General features: G+C 46.0%; 1 protein-coding gene across 1 annotated transcript in view; it reads right to left on the bottom strand.

Moving 5' to 3' along the window:
* LOC147712717 (uncharacterized) overlaps positions 1-22741 on the bottom strand; it is a 28369-nt gene extending 5628 nt beyond the window's left edge. Inside the window, exon 1 of the mRNA XM_086919695.1 lies at positions 21100-22741. Within this exon, the coding sequence (XP_086775821.1) occupies positions 21100-22536 (1437 nt within the window). The 5' untranslated portion in view covers positions 22537-22741. The remainder of the gene's footprint in view (positions 1-21099) is intronic.
* Between the last annotated feature and the right edge of the window lie 492 nt (positions 22742-23233).

Raw genomic sequence — 23233 nt, 5'->3', positions numbered from 1 at the left:
TCAGGAACTGGCCGATTGGACTCGCCAAAGTAGCAAATGAGAAATCTGCTTTTTCAACACCAGGACACTTTCAGTTTAAAGTGATGCCTTTTGACTTGAAAAATGCACCTGACACTTTTCAAAGGTTGGTGAATCGAGTTCTTTCAGGATTGGACAACTTTAGTGCAGCATATCTGTATGATATTGTTGTATTTAATTCCACCTAAGAGGATCACCTGGTCCACCTGCGAGAAGTATTACAGGCCCTGCAGCAGGCAGGCCCAACTATCAAAGCTAGTAAGTGCCAGATACGGCAGAGCTCAGTTGTTTACTTGGGCCACCTTCTAGATGGAGGCCAAGAGCAACTTCTGCCATTAGTTATAATGGGGTAACCCAGTGACTCTCAGAACGTGGGTCTGGAAGCTAAACAAAAACAGTGGTCCTGTCGGGAATAGAACAATTTCTTTAATTCACTGTACTTAATACATATTATGCAGCAAAATCGGGTGTATGGGAAACAAAGACACACAACACTGAATTTAGTACCAAAGGTTACTCTTTAGTATATACCTTGCATGTATTAATCAATGGATAAATGGCTGTCCGAAACAAAGTAACATAAAAAACAAAAATGAACCGTGAAATCCTTAGTGACCGGTAGTGAGTGGTGATGACCGTGCTGTACAAGGATAAGAAAGGTGACATATATTCATACATATTCATACATATAAACAAAACATAAGTTCTTGTGTGTCCACTTTTAAAACCAATAGTCACAACAGAATGAAGTTTTGAATGCATCTGTGTCGGGTCTTCATCAGGACAGGAGGTGTGTTGGACAGCCTGAAAACACGTGGGAAGCTAGAGTAATGGTTTCAGTAGTTCCTGTTCACGGGGGTGTCAGCCGACACCCTCGTATGGTTTCCTTTGGGTAAGCAAATCTTGAATCAAAGAAATTGTTCCATTCCTGAAAGAACCACTGTTTTTGTTAAGAGCAGCGTCTGCAGCTGATGCTACAGACAATTCTAGATTGGGAGGCTCCCGAGACCTAGACCCAAGCCAGAGGTTTCCTTGGCTTGACTGGGAATTACTGGAGAGTAGTGAAGGGGTATGGTACCATTGTGGCCCCTCTCAATGAGCTTACCTCCAAGAAGGAGCCAAAGAAGGTCATCTGGACAACAGGATGCCAAAAGGCTTTTGACACGCTGAAAGAGGGTATGTACTCAGCACTAGTCTTGAAAGCACCAGACAATGGGAAAGAGTTCATTATTCAAACAGATACTTCTGAATGGGATTGGGGAAGAGTTGTCACAAACAAATGAGGGCCAGGACCTACCTGTTGCCGATATCATCAGGTGACTCCTCCCTAGAGAGCAGCGTTGACTTGCCATTGAGAGGGAAGCCTTGTGGAAGCGGATTATTTAAAACTCATCCGTCATCCACGGGTTCTTTAACAAGTAAGGAGGAATCGACACTGAAGTGAAGTACAAACCAATGATCATTTATTAGCATTCATGAATGGGGCCTCATCCGGTAAACACCATAGAGATACTCAAGGAGGAAGTACACTGAATGATAGTTACATGGGTTTTTATAGCAAAAGATCACAAACAAGTGATGCCCAGAGGTCAATAGGGCTTTGGGAAAAACACATAAATGAGGTAACGGTAAGAATCAACAGCCTTGGTGTCTTTGTGCAGTCCTCGCATCCTAAGGCTGCACAACAAGATATGCTATCTGGGTAAACTTAGCTTGAGGCTTTATCATTGTCTGAAAAACCAAGAGCAGACGCCAGCTGTTCTTTTGCGCTGACTCCGCATGTATACATAGCCTACAATTCCCTAATCTAGATTCTTTACCAATGTTTATGCAGGTGTGGTGTCAAGGATAGAGCCAGGGCTGAAAGTAGGGCAGGGGGGAAAATGCATACCTCAATCAAAAAACAAGAGAATCAGATTTTAAATTTCAACAGCCTTTGCTGGGGTTTGGTCCTTGAAGAATCTGAGACCCTACCTGTTTGGGACTCACTTCAAGGGTCAAACTGACTACAGGCCTTTCAGGTGGCTGATGCAGACAAGAGGAGAGAATCCCAAATTGTTGAGGTGGTACAGTCCCCTACAAAGTGTAGTCTTTTCAGTGGAACACAGACCTGGTACTGACAATGCCAATGCAGATTGCCTTTTCAAGTTCTTCCACTTAGATGATAAGAACTACCAGGGTGTTGTATTGCTTTCCCCTCTCAGATAATACAGCTCCCACACGATGGCTCAAAACCCGGCGAAGCAAAAGACTTTAACACAAAACAAACAACAACTTTAGAAAAGGGTTTTATTTTACAAAATGCAAGGACTCTCTCTGTTTTAGAACAAGGTTTGGGGTTTTATTTTACAGAATGCTCTCTAACAAAAAGATGGCAAATGCACAGATTCAAATACACAAAGAGATATATATGTTTTTTATGTAAGCAATAATAACACACTACCATGAATAAACAAGCTACAAATAATATGAGATAACACTGAAGAAAATATAGTATGCTGGACGTCCTGCAAGAGATCAGAAAGATATATACACTGAATACAACAAATGAGTACTTTTGAGATGCACCTTGACTCACTCACACATCACAAAGAAAACACATCAAATGATCAAAGCCACTGGCCAAACATCACAATAGCAATAACCAAAACTCAACACTTCAAATGACCACAGCCACTGGAACCACGCATCACAATGGCACAAGTCAAAACTCAATACTTCATCATGGTGCAAACACTGCATCTCAGCCCACTACTAACTGGGGAAGTTAAACAGCTGTGGTTGAGTTCCTCAGCAGTCAGGGTTCCACACTCCGAAGTAGACGTGTCCGTCCACGTTCGGAGTCAAAACTCCCGATTTATTATTCAACAACCCTCAGCTTTATAATGTCAAAACACATTAGAAGGTTCGGGAGAGACCTCCCCACGCAAGAAGAATCTTACCAGAACTGGCCAGGATCCTAGCAAGCATTCCCATGGCAGGATGGAGTGGCGAACAACCTTTACAAAGCAACTTTTACCACGCAGTGCCTTTGCAACGCGGTATTTACAATGCAAACCATTACAACGCATTGTGCTGGGGGGCGCTCTAGGATAGGGAATACGTTTAATTTACTATCCAACACCTTCCCTAGTGTCCACGGGGACTTCCAGTAGAGATGCGGTTGCTAGATGATCTTTTAGCCTTTCGCAAAGCTTTAAAAACTTTTCTGTTTTAATAATTCGCCTTTGTCTCTCTTTCTGTTGTGTTCCCTGTGGGTGTTGCATATTACCTGCCATGCGCCAGGACGCCCCTTAGCTGGGGCAGCTGTGCACAATACAAAAGTATCTAACATAACATAACATAACAATAGTAAATTAAACTTTTCACTATCCAGCACCCCAAAGCGTTATGCGTTGTAATGGTTTGCGATGTAAAAACGGTGTTGTAAAGGCATGCGTGGTAAAAGCATGCATTGTAATGTCATACATCCGGATGGAGTTCCCACATCCCCCTCTCCAAATCTCCCATGTTCCAGCCTTTATCTTGACAAAGCTCACAAAGCCTTCCGGGTACATTAAACAATCTGTCACAAAAACAATCCTTGAACGTGAATAACCCAAACAACTTGCAAGCGCTGCTGTGCATGCAGAAAAAGCTCAAGCAAGGCAGAGTCAGAAAAAAGGATGACATGAGGCCATGTCAAAGCCAATAGTAAGAACTTTATAATTCTCATCAATGTACAACCCAATGCACAATTCTGCACAACTGCTTATAGATTCTCATACTTCATCTCTCAATGTCCTATAGCATCACATACTTTATCTCTCAATGTACAACACCGAGCACATGTGTGCATCACTGCCCACAACACTGTACTTCGGAACCAAAAAGTACATTCCACACCTCTCTCTCCCTCTCACGCTTTCAAATGCACATACCACAGATCCTGGTCTTGGCAAGGCTGTCCTACTCCGTGACAGCTCCCACTGAAAGACTGCAAGATTACAAGAAAGAAACCTGTAAGAGAAACAAGCATATGCAGGACATCATACATTCAGACTAGGATAAAATAACAAGCTAAAGTCAATTAAAATAATGTAGTCAAAGGTCATCACAGGGTGTCAGACCACAAGAGTACCTCTACCACTACAGGTGTAGGTTAGTTGCTCATCACCTTTCGTCTGGGGGGGTGGGGTCATGTAGGAAAGTGCCATTTTGTATTGTCACCCCACACCTTTTACCCCAATGCTGATGATTATGACTCTGAAGGTTAACTGGAGTCTTCTAACCAGGCCTCAGCGCCAGTGCTTTCTCTGTAAATTTGATCAATATAAACTGGCATCCCCAATTGGCAAATACTTTAACCCCCTTATGGTACCTGTGATACCCAGGGCATGGGAGTTAAAGTGGTCACAAGGCCCTGAAGCACTGTTTGTGCCTCCCTAATTGACTCAAATAAACGGATGACAGCAGGCCTGCCATCGCATACTGCAGGAGCAGTGTAAACTGCTCTAATTTGATTTTGCCCTCACCATGTGTGGCAAGGCCACAGCATTATTTGCCATTCACCTCTAAGGTAGGCCTCCTAAGCCTAGGTGGCAGGGTGCATTATATTAAAGGTGAAGACATAGAAGTCAAGCTTATATATCCCTAAATATTCACTTTCCATTAAGGGCTACTATAAGTGGTCAGGAGACCATAGCCTAACACGGGCTGGCCCCTGGGCATCCGGGGTTGCGAATTTCATTATTGCCCGCTGAAATATTTCATGGTTAATATCAATCGACTTGTCTCATTAAACCTCATTATTTCAAAGTCAGATTTAATGTGACATGCACCCAGGTGGCTACTTTAGAGGTTGCCCCAGCCTTTCCTGTGCCCTGGCTGGAAGCCTAGTGGTGCCGCCAAGACAGGATTTTGACCCCTGCCAGGAGGTTTTGACACTCCCAGGAGTCAGAAACAAAGGCCTGCCTGGGCAGGAAGTGTCGCCTCCCTCCCTGACAGGATGTCTAGGGAAGTGGCACATCAAGGCAGTGAGCTTCAAAGCCCACACCACCTCTGATGTGCAATCAGGCTGACTTACAAAAGAGGACAAAGCCATCCTCCTGCCTCAGGTACATTTGCACCTGGGCAAGTGGAAAAATTAGCAGGAGGCGTACACCCCCAGAAGGCTAGCCACACCCTTAGGGTGGACTGCTTGCTCTGTGCAGCCGAGGATGGGTTCTGCTTTTTAAAAGTGGTAGAATAGAGGATTCTGGAGGGAAAAGGTGGCCTGCTCCCTGGATGTGGTCACTTCAGGTGTGGATTGGCTGCTGGAGCTAGTAGCCCATCCGCTACTTGCACCCACACTCCCAATGCCCCTAAATCTTGGATTTAAGGGGCACCCCTGGCACCAGTACCTTGGATCTCATTCAATTTGAAATATATGACAAAGAAGAGATCTGTGTCTGTGACTTCGGGACGTGTACAAAGCAAAGGCACGATAACCTGCACCTGTGGCAACCACCCTGTAACTGCATGACTGAGACTCGTCCTGGACCAGAGACCAGTTCCAAAAGCAAGAGGATCTTTTCTGAGCACCAAATGCAACTCCAGAACTCCCTTGGACTAGAGGTACTAGTCCCCTGCAGCCCGCAGGCACTGGACACTCCCAGAACCAAAGAATCACTGGCCATCAGCCCGCCCAAAAGTAAATGGCCTAGTACATTGTAGGAAATGTAGCCCTGATCTCCAGCAAGTTTCAGGTGACTACCATTTCCCAAAACACACTATTTAACGGAGGGTCTAAGGGCAGGTTTTACGACTCAAGACTGGACACAGGCCCCTACACAACTTATAACAACAAAGGGTGTCCAGGAGTCGCCACTCAATGTTTGTACTCGAGACCTCTCAACCAGTGACTATATGAGTTAGACTGTGTGTGCTCAGATGTGAAGAAACGTTTAACTACTCATATATACGACATGCAACATGGGTAGGAATTTTTCCCATCAGTTGCCGTCTGTACCACCATTATCACATCATGTGGGTTCTCCTTACCCAGGAGTTAGTATACAAGATCAATCACACTCTAACAGGTGTGAGGAGTAGGGATACCGATGTAAAATGTTTGTGTGATGGTATCAAAATATGGTGTTTAAACAAAAAGTTGTACACCTGAGGGAAAGCAGTGCAGTGAGTGTAAAGTGATAAGTGAGTAAAATTGGGTGAAACTGAGTAGAAAAGTGATTTATTAGTATCTCTCAGACCCCAAGGTTAAAAACAAGTGAAAGGTAGATTTGACAAAATATCTACCGGCAAGAGGTCAACATGTTTCTGCATGCCATCGGAAGATTTTCCTTATGCATTCGTCAGGACCTAGATGGTGCTACTGCTTGCAATTAAATAAGTGAAGTTAAAAGGGAAAAATTTCACCTGAAAAGCAGGTGTAGAATCTCCACCACAGTCTACAAAAGTCACATAGGAGACAAAGAAAAGAGAAAAACATTACACATATTAGAGAATGCACCCAGTACATCGTGCTATTCTGGTGGTCACGTATTGACATTTAGACAGACGTGATAACACTCACCCAAAACTTGTGGGGATGGCGCCTCACCTCGCCTGGCAGCAGCTCAGGTAGAATAGGAGCACCGCTCTGTTTTGCAAAACATAATCACAGGGACACTCAACCGATTCCGTTAAAACAAGACAAAACAACTACCATGTGTGTCTCCGATAGCGTGAGAGACAACTTGTAAGTTTTCAAAATGTCATCGGTGCCGTACCAGAAAAGTTATACAAGTATAGGCTTCTATCACTGTAAAGCTGAAGGGCTCGTAGCGGACAGGGTTGCCTATCTAGATTACGTAACCGCACTCTCACCTCTCCGTCGGTGTCTCCAAGCGTCCCTCTGGGCTGTTCTGGGGAGGCACCGAACAAGAGAAAAGGGCGGGTATATGAGTAAAACCAGTGTGGTGCATGATGGGAGTCGTAGTTTTTTTAGGTGACAAGGAAACTAGGAAAAGATGGAAAATGGCTCGATGATTTCATAATGACATCCACCGTATTGGTTCGTTCAGGCCATCCTTGTCACTGTTTAATTTGTAAACCCACTTCTGCTCTATTTTGAACAGAAACTTTCCGACATCAGGGCAGTGATCAGGTATCGTCGGCTGACAAAGACATCATCTATGTATCGCTTCCACAGGCGAAGCGATACATAGTATGGGTTGTCTTGGTGCAGTATTTTTATTTCTTCTAGTACATGAACATAGAGATTCATGAGAGTTTTTGCGCCTAGTCTGGCGAATCTCTATGTTCATGTACTAGAAGAAACAAAAATACTGCACCAAGACAACCCATACTATGTATCGCTTCGCCTGTGGAAGCGATACATAGATAATGTCTTTGTCATATGGAGAGGATCTGAGGCCAGTCTGTTAGAGTTCCACAATTGGCTTAACAACTGCAATGAATTTCTGAACTTCACCTTAGAGTTCAGTAGAAAGGAACTACCGTTCTTAGATCTCTTGATAGTGGTCACAGAAGACGGATTAAAAACGGAACTGTACAGGAAACCCATGGCACGCAATGCTCTTCTGAGCTACGATAGTTGCCACCCCCGGGCGCTCATGGATAACTTGCCCTTTGGGCAATTCCTGAGACTCAGGAGAAACTGTTCAACAAAAGAGTCATTCGAAAAACACTCTGAGACACTCTCAGAATATTTACGAGAAAAGAAATACCCAGCCAAAATCATCCGCCAGTCGAAGAAAAGGGCCTCTAATAATAACAGGGATGCCCTATTGGAGACTATTCCGAAAGAAAGATCTAACAGAATGACCTTCGTGAACACTTTTCACACGAGATCTAATGAGGTACGGAAAATAGTAACCAAACATTGGTCTATTTTGAATTCTAGTGGAGAAACTTTACCACCGCCACTTTTTGCCTTCAAAAGAGGACCCAACACAAAAGACCACCTAGTTCACACTCGTCCCAAAACTAAACAATCTAGACAAGTGGGAGCACTTTGGGACCTACCGCCAGTACAAGGACACCATCCGTGTGGCAGTTGCTCGGCATGTCCACAAACCACCAAGTCCACCAGTGTGGATATCGGAACTATGCGCCCATGGCAACAGCGTAAGTTCACGAACTGTAACAGCGAGAATACAATTTACATGATCACTTGCCCGTGCGGAAAGAGATATGTGGGGATGACAACCCGTAAAACCAAAATAAGAATTGGCGAGCACAAGAGCACAGTTCGCTGTCGTAAACAAGCAACTCGCCTGACAGCCCACTTTCTGGAAAAAGGCCATGGTCCCAGTGAGTTTAAGTGGACAATACTCGAACAGCCGACGATACCTGATCACTGCCCTGATGTCGGAAAGTTTCTGTTCAAAATAGAGCAGAAGTGGGTTTACAAATTAAACAGTGACAAGGATGGCCTGAACGAACCAATACCGTGGATGTCATTATGAAATCATTGAGCCATTTTCCATCTTTTCCTAGTTTCCTTGTCACCTAAAAAAACTACGACTCCCATCATGCACCACACTGGTTTTACTCATATACCCGCCCTTTTCTCTTGTTCGGTGCCTCCCCAGAACAGCCCAGAGGGACGCTTGGAGACACCGACGGAGAGGTGAGAGTGCGGTTACGTAATCTAGATAGGCAACCCTGTCCGCTACGAGCCCTTCAGCTTTACAGTGATAGAAGCCTATACTTGTATAACTTTTCCGGTACGGCACCGATGACATTTTGAAAACTTACAAGTTGTCTCTCACGCTATCGGAGACACACATGATAGTTGTTTTGTCTTGTTTTAACGGAATCGGTTGAGTGTCCCTGTGATTATGTTTTGCAAAACAGAGCGGTGCTCCTATTCTACCTGAGCTGCTGCCAGGCGAGGTGAGGCGCCATCCCCACAAGTTTTGGGTGAGTGTTATCACGTCTGTCTAAATGTCAATACGTGACCACCAGAATAGCACGATGTACTGAGTGCATTCTCTAATATGTGTAATGTTTTTCTCTTTTCTTTGTCTCCTATGTGACTTTTGTAGACTGTGGTGGAGATTCTACACCTGCTTTTCAGGTGAAATTTTTCCCTTTTAACTTCACTTATTTAATTGCAAGCAGTAGCACCATCTAGGTCCTGACGAATGCATAAGGAAAATCTTCCGATGGTATGCAGAAACATGTTGACCTCTTGCCGGTAGATATTTTGTCAAATCTACCTTTCACTTGTTTTTAACCTTGGGGTCTGAGAGATACTAATAAATCACTTTTCTACTCAGTTTCACCCAATTTTACTCACTTATCACTTTACACTCACTGCACTGCTTTCCCTCAGGTGTACAACTTTTTGTTTAAACACCATATTTTGATACCATCACACAAACATTTTACATTGGTCTCCCTACTCCTCACACCTGTTAGAGTGTGATTGATCTTGTATACTAACTCCTGGGTAAGGAGAACCCACATGATGTGATAATGGTGGTACAGAACGGCAACTGATGGGAAAAATTCCTACCCATGTTGCATGTCGTATATATGAGTAGTTAAACGTTTCTTCACATCTGAGCACACACAGTCTAACTCATATAGTCACTGGTTGAGAGGTCTCGAGTACAAACATTGAGTGGCGACTCCTGGACACCCTTTGTTGTTATAAGTTGTGTAGGGGCCTGTGTCCAGTCTTGAGTCGTAAAACCTGCCCTTAGACCCTCCGTTAAATAGTGTGTTTTGTGATTGAGTACAGCCCCGGCTGTGGGTCTTCTATTGAAAAGAACGGGCTTACATAGGCCTGTAACTTAGCTCTGTTTTGACTCCTACTTTAGTCACTGAACGCTCCCCTTTTTGTGAAGAACTTGGCAAACTCTCTAGTGTTACAAATGGCATCGAACAGCGGTTTGGCTTTTGAAGAGGCAGAAATTCAAAACATCTTAGATGACAACCCTAGTCTACTGGGGAATACCCCGCCCGCAGCTAATACTTCAGATGAGGGTTGGAGTAAGATCTTGATCCTAAAAAAATCTCACTCAAGAACTTTAGTACACGGAACCATCATGGCCCAGTACCTCCATGGGGATTGTGCACCGTCAGGACTTATTGTGACCAACACACCGAGGTTATTCTTGGATGATAAGGAATTTCTAAAAGATTGGTCATTAATCGCCTGGCGATGCACAAGGGACTGGCTAGTCCTTATTATTAAAACAGTCAAACGTGTAGCTGATAAAATCCTAGTTGAGATCCAACTCCTAGAAGGTAAAATCAAGGCCACCCTAAAGAACCCTGCTTACAAAACGGGGCAGGATGATACCAACAAAAAGAATACCGAATTCAAAGAATCCATTCTCTTTACAAAAATGGAGAAATTTAAAAAGACTTAGCTAAATTCTCCAGCGAGAAGGTGTATCCATACACCAGTGATTCCTATGTAGCACCTACATTTAACCAGAATGGAGGTCGAAGGGGTTCTAGTTATGCTACCTCAAGCTCTGACGACAACTCCAGTGATTCGGATACATCACAACGAGGAAATGGACGACCATACAAAGGACGTGGTAATAGAAGAGGCAACAGAGGCAACTTCAACAATTTTGGTCAAAACCAGTTCCAACCCTTCTGGCAACCGGGCCCATGGATGTATGGCCCCAACTTTCCCCAAATGGGACCCCCTTTCTTCCCTCCACAAATGCAGCAACCCCAAGGACAACCGCCTTTTTTAGGGTATGGCCAGAGGACAAACAGAGGGAGAAGAAGACAGGGACAAGGATCCCAGGTCCGGTGGACGACCCCGTTGCAACAACCAACTATGGACCTGAGGAATGGGAAGAAGATCCCGCAGGACAGAGCAGGGACGAGCATAACCCCAGATCAACCAGCCTCGTAATCAACCTGAGTTCCTACAACCTGTCCGAAGACGAGGAACAACTCCTGAACCGTGGACTAGGCTTCGTGGCAACCAACGAAGGGGACCATTTTACCACCCAAATAGAGATCTCTAAATTGTTCAGGAAGGTTCGACTCCACTACCTCTTTGCCAAACAGAATCCTGGAGAAAACACAGACTCTGTCGTCAATACTGGTCTGAAGAAACCATCGACCTTTAATCCCACAACAATTGGATTACCTAGTAGGGTTCAAACTTTTGAAGAAGCTGTTGAAACAGACATTGAACGTCTCTACAAAACAAAGAAACCAAAGTCCTTTGTAAACCTACCGAATAGAGAGAAACTAGCACTACAGTCACTGTCATCCAATGAATCGATCATTATAAAGCCTGCAGATAAGGGCGGTGGCATCGTGATCCTCGACAAAGAAACCTATAGACAAGAATGTCTTAGGCAACTACACGATCGCAAGTCATACCTACCTCTGAAAGACGATCCCACTGAAAGGCTCAAAACCAAGATCAGCCATCTAGTGGAAGAGGCGACATCTCAAGGATGGATCACTCCACAAGAAGGTCAATTTCTCTGTACCTCTCACCCGTCGATCCCCTATTTCTACTGCCTACCAAAGGTGCACAAACAGAAGAGACCACCACCCGGGAGACCAATCATCTCTGGCATAGGTTCAGTTTTAGAGCCACTCTCTACATTTGTGGACCACTTCCTTAATCCTATTGTCAAAGAAATGCCGACATATCTCAAGGACACAAAGGATATGTTACGTTTACTTCCGGACGTAAACTTTGATAGTTCCATGGATCTACTTGTGTCCTTTGACGTAGAGTCTCTGTATACGTCAATCCCTCAAACAGAGACCTTGGAAGTGGTAGGCAATATCCTTCAAGAAAGGGACCTACAGACAACTACTCCAGTTTCCTTCATTATGGAATTGGCAGAAATGGCAATGAAAGACAATTACTTTAAATTCGAGGATACCATCTACCTCCAGACCTCTGGCACCAGTATGGGCAGTGTTTTTGCACCTAGTCTGGCGAATCTCTATGTTCATGTACTAGAAGAAACAAAAATACTGCACCAAGACAACCCATACTATGTATCGCTTCGCCTGTGGAAGCGATACATAGATGATGTCTTTGTCATATGGAGAGGATCTGAGGCCAGTCTGTTAGAGTTCCACAATTGGCTTAACAACTGCAATGAATTTCTGAACTTCACCTTAGAGTTCAGTAGAAAGGAACTACCGTTCTTAGATCTCTTGATAGTGGTCACAGAAGACGGATTAAAAACGGAACTGTACAGGAAACCCATGGCACGCAATGCTCTTCTGAGCTACGATAGTTGCCACCCCCGGGCGCTCAGGGATAACTTGCCCTTTGGGCAATTCCTGAGACTCAGGAGAAACTGTTCAACAAAAGAGTCATTCGAAAAACACTCTGAGACACTCTCAGAATATTTACGAGAAAAGAAATACCCAGCCAAAATCATCCGCCAGTCGAAGAAAAGGGACTCTAATAATAACAGGGATGCCCTATTGGAGACTATTCCGAAAGAAAGATCTAACAGTATGACCTTCGTGAACACTTTTCACACGAGATCTAATGAGGTACGGAAAATAGTAACCAAACATTGGTCTATTTTGAATTCTAGTGGAGAAACTTTACCACCGCCACTTTTTGCCTTCAAAAGAGGACCCAACACAAAAGACCACCTAGTTCACACTCGTCCCAAAACTAAACAATCTAGACAAGTGGGAGCACTTTGGGACCTACCGCCAGTACAAGGACACCATCCGTGTGGCAGTTGCTCGGCATGTTCACAAACCACCAAGTCCACCAGTGTGGATATCGGAACTATGCGCCCATGGCAACAGCGTAAGTTCACGAACTGTAACAGCGAGAATACAATTTACATGATCACTTGCCCGTGCGGAAAGAGATATGTGGGGATGACAACCCGTAAAACCAAAATAAGAATTGGCGAGCACAAGAGCACAGTTCGCTGTCGTAAACAAGCAACTCGCCTGACAGCCCACTTTCTGGAAAAAGGCCATGGTCCCAGTGAGTTTAAGTGGACAATACTCGAACAGCCGACGATACCTGATCACTGCCCTGATGTCGGAAAGTTTCTGTTCAAAATAGAGCAGAAGTGGGTTTACAAATTAAACAGTGACAAGGATGGCCTGAACGAACCAATACCGTGGATGTCATTATGAAATCATTGAGCCATTTTCCTAGTTTCCTTGTCACCTAAAAAAACTACGACTCCCATCATGCACCACACTGGTTTTACTCATATACCCGCCCTTTTCTCTTGTTCGGTGCCTCTCCAGAACAGCCCAGAGGGACGCTTGGAGACACCGACGGAGAGGTGAGAGTGCGGTTACGTAATCTAGATAGGCAACCCTGTCCGCTACGAGCCCTTCAGCTTTACAGTGATAGAAGCCTATACTTGTATAACTTTTCCGGTACGGCACCGATGACATTTTGAAAACTTACAAGTTGTCTCTCACGCTATCGGAGACACACATGATAGTTGTTTTGTCTTGTTTTAACGGAATCGGTTGAGTGTCCCTGTGATTATGTTTTGCAAAACAGAGCGGTGCTCCTATTCTACCTGAGCTGCTGCCAGGCGAGGTGAGGCGCCATCCCCACAAGTTTTGGGTGAGTGTTATCACGTCTGTCTAAATGTCAATACGTGACCACCAGAATAGCACGATGTACTGAGTGCATTCTCTAATATGTGTAATGTTTTTCTCTTTTCTTTGTCTCCTATGTGACTTTTGTAGACTGTGGTGGAGATTCTACACCTGCTTTTCAGGTGAAATTTTTCCCTTTTAACTTCACTTATTTAATTGCAAGCAGTAGCACCATCTAGGTCCTGACGAATGCATAAGGAAAATCTTCCGATGGTATGCAGAAACATGTTGACCTCTTGCCGGTAGATATTTTGTCAAATCTACTTATTCACTTGTTTTTAACCTTGGGGTCTGAGAGATACTAATAAATCACTTTTCTACTCAGTTTCACCCAATTTTACTCACTTATCACTTTACACTCACTGCACTGCTTTCCCTCAGGTGTACAACTTTTTGTTTAAACACCATATTTTGATACCATCACACAAACATTTTACATCGGTCTCCCTACTCCTCACACCTGTTAGAGTGTGATTGATCTTGTATACTAACTCCTGGGTCTGGAGAACCCACATGATGTGATAATGGTGGTACAGAACGGCAACTGATGGGAAAAATTCCTACCCATGTTGCATGTCGTATATATGAGTAGTTAAACGTTTCTTCACATCTGAGCACACACAGTCTAACTCATATAGTCACTGGTTGAGAGGTCTCGAGTACAAACATTGAGTGGCGACTCCTGGACACCCTTTGTTGTTATGACTACCATTTCCCCCCAGACTCCAGGACATCGAAGTAACCCAAAGATGATCTTACTGCAGCCAAGGCTTGTTGGTGACCAGTCCAGCTGCCACGACCGTTGTTCGATGCTGCACTTCGAGGGGTACCTGCGACACTTTTAGATCACCACCTCAGTGGCCCCCTTGTCAAGATTTTGGAGCCATTTCCTCACCAACACCGTTTATTGGTCAATTCAGCACTGCTGCGGCTCCCGCTTCAGCACCAAGGACAGCTAAGACAACTCTGCACCCAGGCCCCCTGGAGCCAGGTAAAATTGAACTGACTTAAGACTTGGTCATGTGACCTGCATTACCTTAACCCCAAGTGATTTCCACTGGACTCAACCTGCAAGAGACCGATTGTCACTAGCTGTTTTCTCAATTGACCGCAACGTTAATGTTTTGCAGTAGTGAATTACACTGATTTTTTTTTCCTTGGAAAATCTATAACTCCAGTTATACTTATCTGTTTGTGTTGTTTTGGTGTCTAAACTTATATAAAAGCCTGCACTAGTTTTAGAAATTTGTGTTGGATTTCTTTTGTGTTCTGTCCGCAGCGGCCAGGGCAACTGACGCTGGAATCTGGGGATCACGGTTCGATGCCCGGTTCTGGCGGCAGATTAGCCCAGCACCATGTGTCTCTGGGCAATAGCTTGCTTAATCTTCCCGACGGCCCCCAGCGCCTAGAGACCCTTGCGGGTGATTGTGCGCTTTACAAATGTGGATTTATTTATTATTTATTTTTATTATCCATGTTGAACCCTGAAAAACTTACCACATGTTCCTCTAGTAAAGCCTGACTGCTCTGTGGCACACTACCAGGACTGAGTTAGGGATTTATTAGTATGAATATTGCATAGTGAAGCCTAGCCAGCATTACTGCAAGACCCTACAAGATGATGAAATATGCAGTTGGGCCCGACTACTCAAGGATAGAGCACCTTCATCATTAGTCTTAGATCCCAATCCGACCACTAGCTGTTCAGGAAAGTTCTGAAAACAGAACTATTCTCACCTGCTCTCAACTGATACTCCATATACATTCAACAGACACAGCATAAGAACATCAGATGAGTTTTTTTGTTTTTTTGTTTAATAAGCTTTATCAAATAATAAGAAATGCCACAAAGAGCCAGCAGTAACAGAGCTGATAACAATAAGCAAAAAACATAAAAAAAATCGGCTCGCAATAAGAAACAGAGGAGAAAGCTATTTACGTTTTAAAACAGCATCATGGGAAGATGAGTTTTTTAAACTTTGAAATTGATTCTAACTCATTCTTCCTCTCTCTCTCTCTCTCTCTCTCTCTCTCTCTCTGTCTGCCTTCCTGTACAGTCCTCAGCGTTCAAACGCCTTATGAAGCACTATAAAATAAATAGTGAAACTACAAAGAGTTATTTTCCTGTCATTTAGCTTCCAATCACGTAACCCAGGAACTTCACTGGCCCTTTTATTTAATGGCAGTATTTAAGCAACAGGGAAGTACAGGTGTGACATGGGGTAAGGTGAAGTTTTGTGTTTACGATCTGCTCAATTACGGGTGAAAGGTGTGACATCCAGTATCATGCCTCAGAGTCAAAAAAATGATTGAGTCCATCCACTCCTATTTTGTAGTTTAGCCAGATGAAGAACCCGAGAGTGCCTCCTGAACAAAGCTGAATGTTTCAATGTACATGTGATTGCTATATTGTTGTTTAGTTACTTGCATTTGCGTAGAACAGTTCTGCCATGTGTATGGTATATATCCTGGTGGACAATATTTCCAAAGGACTTACTTTTACTGGGGATAGCTTGCAATTTGTCCTAATTACCTTCTTTACAAGTTTAATCTCAGACATCACCTTGAAAAGTTCTTGGATTTCCTGTAAAAACAATTGGCTTTGTGCCTATAGGTTCTGATTCTAGTTTTTATTTCTACTTATTGTGGTAAACAGTTCTACAACACAGCTTCTAAACACAAATGTTTCTTTCTTGTTAGGAAGTTCATCACACGCCCACTTTTCAAGGATGGCAGTGTATTATTGGATACAAACTACTCAGGTGACGTGTAATAGCCAGAACACTTTGAAAATTATTAGATGATGGTTTATTACTTAGTGCTAATATACCCTTCTGCAATCAAGGAACGTCTGTGAGATGAGTGAGCTCATGGCAAGATGTCCTAGGCAATCCCTATAAGAAGCCACCAGGGTCGGATGTTCTTTTTTCTCTCTTATCAAAATCCCCTTCCTCACTCGTGTCTATATATCCTATGTATATACAAATATGGAGGTGGGGGCAGACAGTGTTGGGGGAGTGGTTTCTGCTGCTCTAAAATCCATATTGTCTTTCCACGATCTACATGACGATCATGATCGAGCCAAAACGACGAGCTCACAAATGACTCTCCTGGGTGGACATAATGGACCTTAAGGCCATTACCCTTTCTGGTTTAGCTCAAATGATTATGTAGCAGTAAAGGGAAAATCAAGCTGTATCTGAAGACTTGAAAGAACCCCAGGATGCTAGCCATACTCTAGCACAAAGTCTCAATTGCCTTTAATGGTCTGTTTCTTCTTGGTCCCTTCCTCCACCTATTGACCTTTGTCCTCCAAGTAGGCCGACCACATTTCAGTTTAATGAAAGGACTGTATGGCTGAGATACCCGCCACCCCCTCTCAACACGATCCCCAAAAGAAGGGAAACCGGAAACAGTTCTTCAAAGTTTTTGGATGTGGGAGGGAGTGACCCTCCCGCGGCCGTATTTATTAAAACAAAAAATTAAACATTAAACGTTTCATATTATGTACAATTTCATTATCACATTTGCGATGTTTGGCTAATCTTAACATATTCTCTAATACAGAGGTTCTCCTAGCCGAACTAGCATCCTACAGAAACATTCTCTATAAACACTGAAATTGTACATCCTAACGTTTAAGGGCCAACGGCAAGGTCATAACCGGTGTCAAGATCCCTAACCAGACTTACCCCTCCCACTTGGGAAGGGCGACAGCACAGAGGCTTACCTCAAGTGCAACTACTAACAATTTCCCTTGACTTGTCGGGGGCACTTAAGACTCGACGCCATTTAAAGGTCGTTCGAATACTTGTGTGTGGTATCTAGAAGGTATCGTGGACCTCCCCCCACCCCACACAACTTACCGCATCTGCCGTCGCAGATGACCCTGGCCCCGGGAAATTCCTCAGGAGGGGGCTGTAACCCCTCCTACACAGGAAGGGGCCTTGACCGCCTTTCCTTAACTTCCGGCGACCCGCCCTTAGACGGGACCGCCTCCCCATTGAGGGGCCAATGGCCACCTCCCCCGAGCGCTCCCATCCGTGTTGGGTGACGCCCACTCATAGGGATCTACCAATTAGTGCTCACCGATCATGACCTTACCGCCTACCAAAAAATAAATACGACAATTCGAACTTATGAAAACATTGGTCGCTACGACCGAAAGAGCATGCTCAAAAAGCAACACTACATCAAGTCCTTTTAATCGTAACAACCTAAATGATATTCACCATACTTTATTATGAAAAACAACAAAACTGATACTTTCACAACCTGTAAACGAAAAAGGAAGAACATACTTAGAAAATCCACTTTATTGCACAACAACTTGCTGTCCTCAGGGGCTGGTGGGTGGGTCAAAATTGGCTCTTTGTTCTGTCCCGAGCTCACGTGTAGCGAGGAGGTGCAGCTTCGGAGCACAAGAACAAGAGGACGTCTTCCGGCCTTGCGTCTCCTTTTATCCGTCTTCAGGGCGGGCGTAAACCCGCCCCTGCCCGTCCCGAGGGCGTGGCTGGCTGCGTCAGTGTCTAGGCCAGCCCACTCTAGGGCGGGAACAGGCGCGCCCCGGCTACGCCGCTTCGGGCATACCAGCCGAGACGCGCCTCCCGCCCAAAAATGGCTTCCCGGGGGGATCGAGGCACTCCGCCATACGTTCGGGGGGACCGAGTGGTCGCCCCTTTCCATATGGCTGAGATACCCGCCACCCCCTCTCAACACGATCCCCAAAAGAAGGGAAACCGGAAACAGTTCTTCAAAGTTTTTGGATGTGGGAGGGAGTGACCCTCCCGCGGCCGTATTTATTAAAACAAAAAATTAAACATTAAACGTTTCATATTATGTACAATTTCATTATCACATTTGCGATGTTTGGCTAATCTTAACATATTCTCTAATACAGAGGTTCTCCTAGCCGAACTAGCATCCTACAGAAACATTCTCTATAAACACTGAAATTGTACATCCTAACGTTTAAGGGCCAACGGCAAGGTCATAACCGGTGTCAAGATCCCTAACCAGACTTACCCCTCCCACTTGGGAAGGGCGACAGCACAGAGGCTTACCTCAAGTGCAACTACTAACAATTTCCCTTGACTTGTCGGGGGCACTTAAGACTCGACGCCATTTAAAGGTCGTTCGAATACTTGTGTGTGGTATCTAGAAGGTATCGTGGACCTCCCCCCACCCCACACAACTTACCGCATCTGCCGTCGCAGATGACCCTGGCCCCGGGAAATTCCTCAGGAGGGGGCTGTAACCCCTCCTACACAGGAAGGGGCCTTGACCGCCTTTCCTTAACTTCCGGCGACCCGCCCTTAGACGGGACCGCCTCCCCATTGAGGGGCCAATGGCCACCTCCCCCGAGCGCTCCCATCCGTGTTGGGTGACGCCCACTCATAGGGATCTACCAATTAGTGCTCACCGATCATGACCTTACCGCCACAGGTCCGGATAGTTGACCGGCTATCCGGACCCCCCACCAAACTCCTACCTAAAGGTCATGTTTTAACGATTTTAACCAAGCTAGGAAGTCACCTATGAGTAACTCATTGCCCACCCTCGACAAATGCACACCATCCCGCAAATACATACTGTCATCATTAATACAACTATGCGAGATCGAATGTAATGTCTTGGAACGGAACAACCGACTCACTTTGTTATTCAATTTTTTAACGGAATGATTCAAAGCAGGGATCGAGATAGCCCCCCGCCACACTTTTCGTGGGATCATATGAGACCACGCAATTGTACACCCCGGAACTCTCCTTGCTAACCAACTTACCGTGGAAAGCATAGCCTCCAGGAGAAGTCGTCTACCGGTGGTGACTAGATCATTGCCCCCCAAATGTACTATGACTATGGACGGCGGTGACCTCATCCGCTCTAACAAACCCTCAAAAAATGCCTGAAACTGGTCAATACAGAGACCGCCCCTTCCGTAGAAGGACACTCTGTACCCGTATTCCCCAGGTACGTGAATCATATCACCTGCTTTGAATACGTCTGCGGCCCGTCTCACGTATGAGTGGCCTACAACCCACACCTCCTTTCTCTCAGCCGGTGATGTGTGACCGCTGGCCTGGTGTTGGGTCAACTGCACAGTCCGCCCTGCCGCGTAGGCTTGCGCAACTGAAAACAAACAAAAGACAAGAAGCGTGAGTACATGATTACAGCTTCACAACATGTGCAATCGCACATACCTCTTATAACAATTGGAGGACCAACGCCCCACCCGTTTCACTTGTTCTACATTGAGACCCCTGGCTGTAGCTTCTGTGGCAGCCCCTATACGAAAGGAATGGGTCCCAAATTCACCCGGGTCCAAGCCCGCTGCGGCAATGGCCATTGCAAGCACCCGCTGAAACTGAAACCTCGTCAGCGGGGTGGCGTCTACATGCCTCAACAATGTCCCCCCCCATGATGCCACCCTTCGTGCTAGGTAATCTTCTAAGCACTGAACCGGACACATGGATGACTCGGGGATCCTGCGGATGATCGTGCAGTCCCCCCTCCCATCTTGGTCAGTCTTGGACCTGAGAAAGGAGACAATCATCGCATCACCCCTGATCTGAACCTGCTCCCTGCACAAGCCCCCCGTCACATCCCGTTTGTTCCTTGCCACTAGCTCACTAACTCTCATAGCCCCGTGAAATGCCAGCATAAATGCAGTCCGGAACAAACAGGTCTCGAACGGGGACGAGCATGTGTTAGGGAGTGTGGTCAGCAACTGGGACAACCTGTCTAGACCTATCGGTCGTCTTACGTCTACTCTGCGACCCTCCAGACGTTGCCACCCTCGCAGCGCTTTCTGTACCGTAAAAGACGCTGTCGGGTCCAGGATGCCATGGGCCCTGGCAACAAAGGAAATGGCGGCACGATGCCTTTGGGCCGTGGCCACCGATTTCCCAGCCCTACGTAAGGACATCAGGAAAAGTACTACCAACTCCTCCTGCCCCCAAAGTCCCCCTCTCTCTGCCCCCAAAAAGGCTAAATAGGCCTGGAACGCCCCTTCATATGCCTTCCTTGTCCTGGGTGCTAGACTCTCTCCCACGAGGTGACGAAGTTCGGGGCACCGAGAGACCAGAGAGCTTCGGGGAAGGGTGCCGGCTCCGGGTCCGCTGAAGGAAGGAAGCCCGAGAAAGCCTGCATGTGAAAACGAGACAGTGCATCAGCGGCCTGATTCATCACCCCAGGGACATGTTTTGCTCTGAATACCACGTTCAGTTGCATACACAGTAAGACAATTTCTTTGAGCAGCCTCAAAATCAATTTACAACGGGCTGCCTGACTATTGATGCATTCTACCACGGTCATATTGTCGGACCAGAACACAACAGAATGATCTCTGAACCCTTCTGGCCAGGTTCTCAGGGCCACCAGAATGGGAAATAATTCGAGGAAAGCGATGTTACTTGTCAGCCCCTTCTCGTGCCACCATAGGGGCCACTTCTGTGCCGACCATTTTGTGCCGAAGATGGCGCCAAAACCTACGCTTCCTGCTGAATCTGTCCATAGCCCAAGCTCATCGGAGGACATGACTGGCTTGTTCCAGACAACTCGGCCATTGAAGTCCGCCAAGAATGCTAACCAAATCCGCATGTCCTGGCGGACCTCAGTCGATAACCTTGTGCGATGATGACCCTCCTTCAGGCCAACCATCGCTTGGGCAATTGAGCGGGAAAAGGGGCGAGCCATTGGTATCACTCTCAAGGCAAAGTTCAACTTTCCCACTAACTGTTGCAACTGATGCAGTGTAACCTTGGATGCAGTTAAACATACTTGGAGGGCTGCCCTAAATTTCGACACCTTGCTAGCTGGTAAACGGAAGCACCCCTCCCTTGAGTCCAACTCGATCCCCAGAAACTCGAGGCAAGTCGTGGGACCCATAGTTTTACCCGGTGCCAACGGCACGCCGAGATGACCCATTAACACACAGAATTTGTCTAAAGCCTGAGCACATTCGGGACTACCGGCGGGGCCAAGGAACAGAAAGTCGTCAAGGTAATGCATTACATTTCGGAAACCCGCTGTCTCAGTGAACACCCACTGCAGGAAAGTACTGAATTGCTCAAAGTAAGCACATGAAATAGAGCAACCCATTGGCATACACCTATCCATGTAAAATGATCCCTGGAACCCGAATCCCAAAAGACGCTGATCGTCTGGGTGTACCGGGAGCAACCGGAACGCTGACTCGATATCAGATTTCGCCATCAACGTCCCGTGCCCCAGGCGATTCAAGATGGCTACTGCCTCATCAAAAGATGCGTATCGCACCGAACAAACTTCTGGATCAATTGCGTCGTTCACCGAAAGACCTCGTGGAGCAGACAGATTATGGATCAAACGGAACTCACCCGGGTCCTTCTTGGGGACCACCCCTAACGGAGAACAAACGAAACCTGGTACCGGAGGTTCACTAAACGGGCCGGCGACCCGTCCCCGGCTAACCTCTTTCTGAATTTTCTCCTGCACTACCGATGTATGTTGTAAAACGGAAAGTTGATTTTTGCACGTCCCTACACCCTGAAAGTCCCCTACCGGGATGCGGAAACCATGTGTAAAACCGTTCCGTAGCACCCCGGCAGAAGTACGATCCGGGTATTCGCTGAGCCAGGGAATCATTGCCAAGGTATCAATCGGGGTTGGTAAAGGCGCCCCTCGGCCTAGCTTAGACCTGTTTGGCGCCCCCCTTACCCCCATTCTCACCCGTTCTGGCTCTGCACGATGACTCAGGATGGGACGACCCACACGTACTACACTCATGTTTGAACTTACACGATCCCGGAGGCCTGGTACATTTCCCCTTGTTGAAATTAAAACAGAAACCCTTTTTCCCTGTATTGCCTGCGGGCCTTGACTGGTCGTCGGTGCTCGTACTTGGTCGAAAGGGCGTCCCCACATTCTGGCGGGAGTAATCAACAACATTGCTCCCGACCAATGGCATTCTTAACATTCCTGATTCTTTCATTTTGTCCCAAGTTAACGAATCGTAACAATCCCAAGTCAAACTCTTGTTATGTTCCTTTTCCTTTCTGAACAGATTGTCATAACAAAACCAATGGTTACCTTGATACGTTGTCGAGTAACCCATAATTCGTGATTGGTAAACGGGAAACTCAGGGAGCAACTCGGGCCTACGTTCCCCAAAAATCGATGTGAAAATACCCCATGCATTGCCCCAGTTGCCAATGTTCTCATTAACCTTAAAGGCGGCCATTTTTGCGCGCCAAACACTCGGATGCATCAAGTCCTTCTGACTTTTCACATGCTCCACATCATAATGATCAACAAGCAGGGAAAAGATATTCACGTACTCTCCCGCCCAGATCTTCTCTTTTATAGCTAACGGCACATGTTGTCCCAATCTCTCTCTACGAGAGGGTGCTGACTCGTCCCTTGCAATCGGCAATGGCCGCTTACCTGCACCGGACGCAGCTTCTGCCGCTTGCGGCTTGTCTATCCCCGCCACTCTAGCTGCCTCTTTCTTCTCACGAAGCCCTTTTATCAGCGCCTGTGCCTCGGCAGCCGTGGCGCCATCACCACTATCCCCCAACCACGCTGCTAGCTGTGCTGCCAGCTCGGGGGGCATGTCTTCCTTGGATGTCGGGGAGACGACCCCCGG

The sequence above is a fragment of the Lissotriton vulgaris genome, chromosome 5 (genome assembly GCF_964263255.1).
Source record: "Lissotriton vulgaris chromosome 5, aLisVul1.2, whole genome shotgun sequence".
NCBI classification, from domain to species: Eukaryota; Metazoa; Chordata; class Amphibia; order Caudata; family Salamandridae; genus Lissotriton; species Lissotriton vulgaris.
This window is presented reverse-complemented; position numbering and strand designations above follow the sequence as displayed.